Source organism: Carlito syrichta, unplaced genomic scaffold, assembly GCF_000164805.1.
Source record: "Carlito syrichta isolate Samal-C Ts95f unplaced genomic scaffold, Tarsius_syrichta-2.0.1 Scaffold309100, whole genome shotgun sequence".
NCBI classification, from domain to species: Eukaryota; Metazoa; Chordata; class Mammalia; order Primates; family Tarsiidae; genus Carlito; species Carlito syrichta.
The window spans coordinates 22,812-30,509 of NW_007253196.1; the positions used below are offsets into that span (position 1 = coordinate 22,812).

At 53.5% G+C, this 7,698-nt stretch overlaps 2 protein-coding genes across 4 annotated transcripts in view; one reads left to right on the top strand and one right to left on the bottom strand.

The window, feature by feature from the left end:
• The window catches only part of TMEM234 (transmembrane protein 234), a 4,346-nt gene extending 2,829 nt beyond the window's left edge, over positions 1 to 1,517 (top strand). The window contains exons 4-7 of one of the 3 annotated variants that reach the window (XR_002482456.1): positions 434 to 526; positions 801 to 859; positions 1,192 to 1,325; positions 1,425 to 1,517. Coding sequence is in view for 2 of the 3 variants with exons in the window: in XM_021716962.1 (XP_021572637.1) it covers positions 434 to 526; positions 801 to 859; positions 1,192 to 1,260 (221 nt within the window). In the remaining variant the exon portion in view is untranslated. Of the gene's footprint in view, positions 1 to 433; positions 527 to 800 lie in introns of all 3 variants that reach the window. The other 2 variants (XM_021716962.1, XM_008066754.2) reach the window with 2 other exon arrangements.
• Positions 1,518 to 1,831: 314 nt separating this feature from the next.
• Positions 1,832 to 7,698, bottom strand: part of DCDC2B (doublecortin domain containing 2B) — a 7,581-nt gene continuing 1,714 nt past the window's right edge. Inside the window, 9 exon segments of the mRNA XM_008066775.1 lie at positions 1,832 to 1,869; positions 1,872 to 1,920; positions 2,133 to 2,236; positions 2,667 to 2,760; positions 3,638 to 3,677; positions 3,797 to 3,943; positions 4,230 to 4,361; positions 4,906 to 4,982; positions 5,752 to 5,803. Coding sequence (XP_008064966.1) covers positions 1,832 to 1,869; positions 1,872 to 1,920; positions 2,133 to 2,236; positions 2,667 to 2,760; positions 3,638 to 3,677; positions 3,797 to 3,943; positions 4,230 to 4,361; positions 4,906 to 4,982; positions 5,752 to 5,803 — 733 coding nt within the window.

Here is a 7,698-nt window from a genome sequence, read left to right on the forward strand (position 1 = left end):
CCCGCAGGTCGAGACCCGCCTGGGCAGCGAGACCTCATCTGTACAATAAATAAAAAAATCAGCCGGGCGTGGTAGTGCATGCCTGTAATTCCGGCTACTTGGAAGGCTGAGGCGGAAGGATCACTGGAGCCCATCAGGTTGAGGCTGCGGTGGCCGGGAGCAGCCACTGCACTCCAGTCTGGGCGACGGAGTGAGACTCCAACTCAAAAAAAAAAAAAAAAAAAAAGGCTGGATGTGATAGCTACTTGGGAGACTGAGAAGGATGATGGTTCCACTGCACTCCAGCCTGGGCAACAGAGCAAGACTCTGTCTCTAAAAATAAATAAATAAGAAGTATAAAATGACGATGATGATGAAATGAAAGTATTTTGTGCCTAGAAAGGCATTTTCTTTTTTTTTGCATCTCAGGTTTCTTCTCATTCTGACCATCCAGATCTGACCCTAGCTGTGCCCATCTGTAACTCCCTGGCTATCATCTTCACACTGATTGTTGGGAAGATCCTTGGAGAAGATATTGGTGGAAATCGTAAGTCACGAACTATGAGTGCGGGACATTGCTACCTGGGCCTTGATATACCTGGGTTAATTGCTTCCAAGAGCCCATCCCCCAGAGGCGGGTGAGGAGAGTTCCTCCATGGCTCTACTGCTTCCTTGTGGCCATCAGTTTCCTTCCTCTGGGCAGCCTGGGGACAGAGGCTGGGCGGGACAGGACCAGATCCTATCTGAGTCCTTCCCCTAGCCCTGTAGCTCCTCCTGGCATGGCTGGCTCAGAGCCCCTTGATTTCTGCCCATTATTCCAGGAGCAGTTGCTGGCATGGTGCTCACCGTGACGGGAATTGTACTCTGCATCACAAGCTCAGTGACCAAGACCCAGGGACAACCATCCACCCTTTGAGTGAGCCGACCCCACCTCCAGCTCTGCTGTCTCTAGGAAGCCCCTGGCCATGAGCTGCAGGCAGTGAGCAGATTGACCTAGCACTTCCTGCTCTGAGGCTCAGCTTCCTCATCTCTTCTGGGATAACAGCTACCTCGTGGATCACAATAAGAGAACAAGAGGGAGAGGACTCTGTAACCTTCAAGTCGTGTTCAGCTGCTGCAATTTAGCTTTCTTCCTGCTGTCACCTCAGGCCTCCAGCTCAGTCACCAGCTCAGTCAGTTACTATGGCCTGATCTGGACTGTCACAGTGGCAGGTTCGATGGACTGCAGAACCCCAACTGTGTAGCAAGGGCCAGCTGCAGTCTTTGAGCCAGAAATGCTAACAGGAGCCTCCAGGGCTCAGTCAGAGTGCCCTGGCCGACTGAGGGGTGGAGCTGAGGGGAAGAAGGTGCATCAGAGTGGCAGGTGCAAGAGAGGCAGCTGTTAGTCTTGCCTGTCCCACCCATGAGACAGGCAGAAATCCTCACTGCCAGCCCCTCTTCAGCAGCTAGACAACTGTGAGTCCAGCACTGCCTAACTCCAGCACCCAGTGCAACACCCGGAGAGTATTAGCTGGCAATAAATCTGTGGTAAACAGACAGAGACTAGTAGTAGTATTTTATTGTGACAAATCCATCCCCACGTTTGTGGCTTCTCTCCTAAGCTCAGTCAGCTGGCTACTCCTCTGTCTAGCTAGAGAATCCATAAGGAAGTAGCCTCCACAACTGCTCAGCTCAGAGAGGAAGTGAAGACTGGGCTGTGGGTTGAGGAGCAGGTGGGGGAGGGACTGAGGAGACCACAGTGTACCCTGTGGATCCAGGGGAGACACTGGCTCCTGAGGAACAGGCTGCAGGGGCTGAGGACGAAAGGTGGCTAGGGTGGTGGTCCCCAGTTCCTGTCTGTAGCTGCTGGCTCTCAAGATGGTGGAGCTGAGGCTGAGATAGCAGCCCCAGGCCAGGCTGGTTTTCCAGGGACAGGGCCTCCTCCACTGTCTGTGCTGCCCTCTGAAGAAGACAGGAAGGTCACAAAGACTGGAGTCGTGAGCATGGCCAGCCTCTAGCCCTTACCCAGGTTTTCCCTCACCCCAGGAAAGTAAGACACTTTAGAAATTAGGAACTGCTTCCTCATTTACCAAGGGGGAAAGACTGTACCTGGGACCCAGAGGGCTGAGAACTCCTCTCATCCCAACATACTGCTTCCTGACCCAACAGCTTACCAGACCCAAGGGCTCCTCTGTCTGGGGCTCTGTATCATCTGCTACTTCCTGGGCTCCTGCTGTCTCCCTCCTTGGGCGGGGAGCCCCATACACTCCCTTGATTCCTGATGAGGGAGGTTACCCCAGCTGCTGCCCAGGCTGGCCAGCCCTCAGCACTCTTTCCCTTGACCTTCTCTACCACCCCGTTTCCCTCCCCAGAGTCCTGTTCCACATCCTCACGACCTCAGCAGAGGGCAGGGAAGCTGAGAGGCAGCCCCTTGGTCCCGTTCCCATCCCTTCTGTCCCACCACTGCAGTCTCGTGGCTTTAAGCATTGCCCTTCCCATGTGCTTCTTTTCATATGGCAGGTCCCTAGGAAGAAGTAAGGGACTGGACATGCAGATGTGGGAGTAGGAGACAGTTATGCTGAGGTCAGGGCCCACTCTGTGCCTGGGCATTCTGCCCCCATGGACGTCTCCAGACATAGGAGGGACCATCCCATGTATGCACTGTAAATGGGTGGCTGAGAGGGACTTGGGCCCCAGGGGTCCCTCACCTGATGGAAATGAGAGAACACAGGAAACAGATGGCTCGATTCGGCCTGATTCCTTAGGAGAGGGCTGGGTTGCCTGTGCTCTGTGTCCACCAGCCTGTAGAAGGAACACTGGGCTGGGACCCTGGTTGCTGGCTATTCTGACCTTTCATACTTCCCAGTTCTGCCTTCAGATTGCCCTGATGCCTGGGGGAGTTCGGGAGAAGAGATGCCATCCATCTTCACAGTTTGCATCTCCCTCCCTGCTACCACTTCCCACCAGGCTGCCCTGTCCAGGGACAGAGCAGCTGGTGCCTGGCACTTGCGCATGCCCAGTGAAACTAGACTGTGTCCCCACCCCCATCCTTACTGGCTCATCTCTTGGGAGGGCGTAGGCCTGGAATACGTTCCCTTGGACCTTGCCGTGCCGTATATGCCAGTACTCTCTCCTAGCATCTCACCTAGTAAGAAGGCATTAAGTCCTACAGATCAGAGTCCTGAAGATCAGAGTTCTAGTCCGGCCCCTGCCGCTCAATAACTGTCAACCACTTCACTCCTTTGAGCCTCTGTTTTCACCTCTGGAAACTGGGAATGATCTCTCTTTCACAAGATTATTAAAAGGATGTAGTGAGCCGGGGTGCAGTAGCTCACGCCTGTAATCCCAGCACTTCAGGGGGCGGAGGCGAGAGGATTGCCTGAGCTTATGGGTTCAAGACCAGCCTGAGCAACACGGCAAAACCTCATCTCTACAATAAATAAAAAAAAATTTAGCCAGACGTGGTGGCACATGCCTGTGGTTCCAGCTACTTGTAAGGCTGAGGCGGAAGGATCGCCTGAGACCAGCAGGTCGAGGCTGCAGTGGCTGTGTGCAGTGTGCCACTGTACTCCAGCCTGGGTGAGAACAGTGCAATGAAATGAAGGTTACAGCATAAGCCAGAAGAGTTGTCAGCCAGTCACTCCCCTTCCCACCTCCCATAGTCCCCTGCATCACCTACCCCCTGCCCGTGGGGCCCAGATATCGGTCCTGGAGGATACCTACAACGACAAAAGGAAAGGCTTGTAGTGGGCAGAGGCAGGCCTGGAGTCAAGGCACACAGACCCAGAGGGTGGCTTCCTCTGCTCCAGCCTGTTACCCTCCACTCCCACCTACATACCAGCAGCCCCTGGGCAAGGAAGGGTTGGGCACCAGCAGCTCCAGATAGGGAAGGGGCTTGAACTCATCTTCTCCGACAGCCACATAGTAATGGCCATTCTCCAGAGCCTCCCCTGCTGCCAGTGGGATCCCCTCCAGGGTGCAGAGTCTAGGGGAAAGAGGTGGGAAGGCAAAGGGCCACTGGACAGCATGCCTCTTTGTGTGCAGCAGACGGAGGGGGCGGGCAAGCCATTCCAAGGCACCCTCTGGCTTCTGGCTCTCTGGGCACCAATCACCTAGGCTCTGAGGGCTGGGCAGGAGGGCCCTGGGCTGTGCATAGGAGAAAGATCCACTTGGGGAACATGCTTTCCTTCTGCCATTCATCCTCAGGAACAGCTGCAACGGTGGGAGGCTCTCCTGAGGGACTGCTGGGCCTCCCCGGTCCCCACACTCACTTGCGCACAGCCCCGCCGTGCAACTTGGCCTTCTCAGTCAGGAGCTTCAGCATGGTTTCCCAGTCCTGGCTGGCAACCCGGGACAGCTTCAGACCAAATGGGGGGCTTAACAGGTCCCCATTCCTGAACACACTGAGAAAAACAGCTTAGTGAGGGGTGGGTCTTCAGGAAACCCTACATGTCAGAGGAAGAAGGGTGGCACAGGGGCCAGCAGACGGTCCGGGAACCATTGCATTGGTCTGTTTTCACACTAAGCAGGTTGGATTTTTTTTGAGCCAGGGTCTCACTCTGTCATCCAGGCTGGAGTGCACTGGCATGATCACAGCTCACTCTAGCCTCTATATCCTGGGCTCAGGTGATCCTGCTACCTCAGTCTCCCAAGTAGCTGGGATTTACAGGCATTATAGGTATGAGCCACCATGCCCTGCTATTTTTTTGTAGAGACAAGGTCTTGCTATGTTGCCTAGGGCGGTCTCCAACTCAGGGGCTCAAGCAACCCTTTCATTTGGGCCTCCCAAAGTGCTGGAATTATAGGCATGAACCACCGCACCTGGCCTATGTTGGGCTTTTTATGTACCAACCAGTAACCAGGGACTTCCGGAAGAACTCCACCATTATTTCCTTGGTCTCATGGAAACGAAAATCTATACCCATGTTCCCCGACACTTGCACTCACTGGATATAGCAGAAGGTGCCTCCAGGCAGCCACTGTCCAAGGACCCCATCACAAGGGTGGCGAGTCATGGGAGGACCCTGAAACCCAAGTCAGGCCCCCAAATCAGGAGAGGTAAGGCCTTTGGTTAAGGGTGTGTCAGTTCAAGGTAGGTGGGGTGAGGGGCCACGAACTAGACTGGGGCAGGAAGGGGGCAAAGAGGGATGAGACAGGTCACACCTTTCACCAAAGAATGTTCCTATGTTTCCTAAGCCACCCTTCTTTTTTTTTCTTTGAGTTGGAGCCTCACTCTGGTGCCCAGGCTGGAGTGCAGTGGCACGCTCATGGCCACTGCAACCTTGACCTGCTGGGCTCAGGCAATCCTTCCGCCTCAGCCTTTCAAGTAGCTGGAACTACAGGCATGTGCCACCATGCCCGGCTAATTTTTTGTTTGTTTATTTTTAGTGTAGAGAAGAGGTCTCACCATGTTTCCCAGGTTAGTCTTGAACCCACGGGCTCAGGTCATCCTCTTGCCTCTGCCTCCCAAAGTGCTGGGATTATAGGTGTGAGCCACCATGCCCAATTCCTAAGCCACCTTCTAACCACCCCCTACCCACCTGTTTCACAGCTTCGTCTTTCCTTTGGAGACCACAACTTGGAGATAAAGTGGAAGGCAGGGACAGAAGAGACAGTGTCTTGAAATCCTGCATCCCAGGAAAAATAGCAGCTGGCTCCAGAGTGGGTGTAGAGGGTACCCCCTCCCATGGAACTGGCAGACCAGAGCTCCTGACCTCCTAGACCAAATTAGGGGCAATCCCAGGAAGGGTGGGAAGACAGAGGGGCTGGGGAACAGACTCCTCTAGGACTTACTTGTAGTCTGCTGCTCTTCCCACCTGGGTCCTTCCCTCCAGGGGGTGAATAGCTGAAAGGACGGATAGGAGACAGGTAATCCTGGAGAGCGAGTCTATTGCCGAGTGTGGGACTGGGGCCCAGCTCACCAGCTCACCAGGTTTTCCTCCCCATGGGAACAGTCTTAGTCACCTCAGCCCAGAAACAGACATTGGCACTTGAACCTGCCTTGAGATCTCTCTCAAGTGCTGGGTCAGTCTGGAAATCTAGACTGGGGACTCAACACAACCATAAGATTAAAGGTTGAGATCAGGTACAGTGGCTCAGCCTGTAATCCTAGCACTTTGGGAGGCAGAGGCGAGAGGATTGCCTAGGCCTGGGGGTTTGAGCCTGGGCAACTTGGTGAGACCTTGTCTCTGCAATAAATCACAAAAACCAGCCAGGCGTGGTAGCGTGTATCTGTAGTTCCAGCTATTTGGAAGGCTGAGGCAGAAGGACCGCCTGAGCCCAGCAGGTCAAGGCTATGGTGGTCATGAGGGTGCCACTGCACTGCAGTGTGGGTGACAAGAGTGAGATTCCAATTTGGAAAAATAAAAACCAGATTAAAGGTTGAGAGAAACTAGGGTATTACACATCCTACTATATCCCAGGAATTTTCTCATTCATGATCTCATCTTATCCTCATTTTGTTGTTGTTTTTTGAGTTGGAGTCTCACTCCCAGGAGCACAGTGGCACACTCATGGCTTACCACAGCCTCGATCTCCTAGGCTCAAGCAATTCTCCCAAGTAGTTAGGATTATAGGCTCAAGCAATCCTCCCTAGTAGCTGAGATTATAGGCATGCACCACCATGCCCAGCTAATTTTTTTTTCCCCAGGACCAAGAGATTTATTAAAGGGGCTGTTTCAGAGAAGATCTGTAACGGAGGAAAAAGAGAGAGATTCCAGCTAATTTTTTAAAAATTTTTTTGTAGAGAGATCTCGCTATGTAGCCCAGGCTGGTCTTGAACTCCTGGGCTCCAGTGATCCTCCCACCTCAGCTTCCCAAAGTGCTGGGGTTACAGGTATAAGTCACTGTGCCTAGCCCTCATTTTATCTCCATTTTATTTTATTTATTTATTTTTGAGTTGGAGTTTCATTCTGACGCCCAGACTGGAGTGCAGTGGATGCTCCCGGCCACTGCAGCCTCGACCTGCTGGGCTCCGGGATCCTTCCACCTCAGCCTTCTGAGTAGCCAGAATTACAGGCGCGCGCTACCATGCCCGGCTGATTTTTGATTTATTGTAGAGATGAGGTCTCGCCAAGTTGCCCCGGTGGGTCTTGAACCTGCGGTCTCAGGCAATCCACTCACCTAGGTCTCCCAAAGCGTGGGATTACAGGCTGAGCCACCGAGCCCGGCCTCCATTTATTTTATTTTTTTTGAGTTGGAGTTGCCCAGGCTTGCCACTCTTGTTGCCCAGGCTGGAGTGCAGCAGCACACTCACGACCACCACAGTCCCTTGACCTGTTGGGCTTAGGCGATCCTTCTGCCTCAGCCTTCCAAGTAGCTGCAACTATGGGCATGTACCACCACGCCCAGCTAACTTTTTGATTTATTGTTGCTCAGGTGGTCTCGAACCCCTGGACCCAGGGGTGGTAGTCCTCCCACCTCAGCCTCCCAAAGTGCTGGGATTACAGGAGTGAGCCACCATATCCAGCCTATCTCCATTTTATGAGATTCAGAGAAGTTAAGTGACTTGCCCAAGATCATATAGAAAGAAAGCAACCAAGTTGGCTGGGCTCAGTGGCTCAGCTTATAACCCCAGCACTTTGGGAGGCCAAGGTGAGTAGACTGCCTGAGCCCACAGGTTCCAGACCAGCCCAGGCAACTTGGTGAGCCCACAGGTTCGCGACCCGCCTGGGCAACTTGACGAGACCGCATCTCTACAATAAATCAAAAAATCAGCCGGGCGTGGTAGCGCGTGCCTGT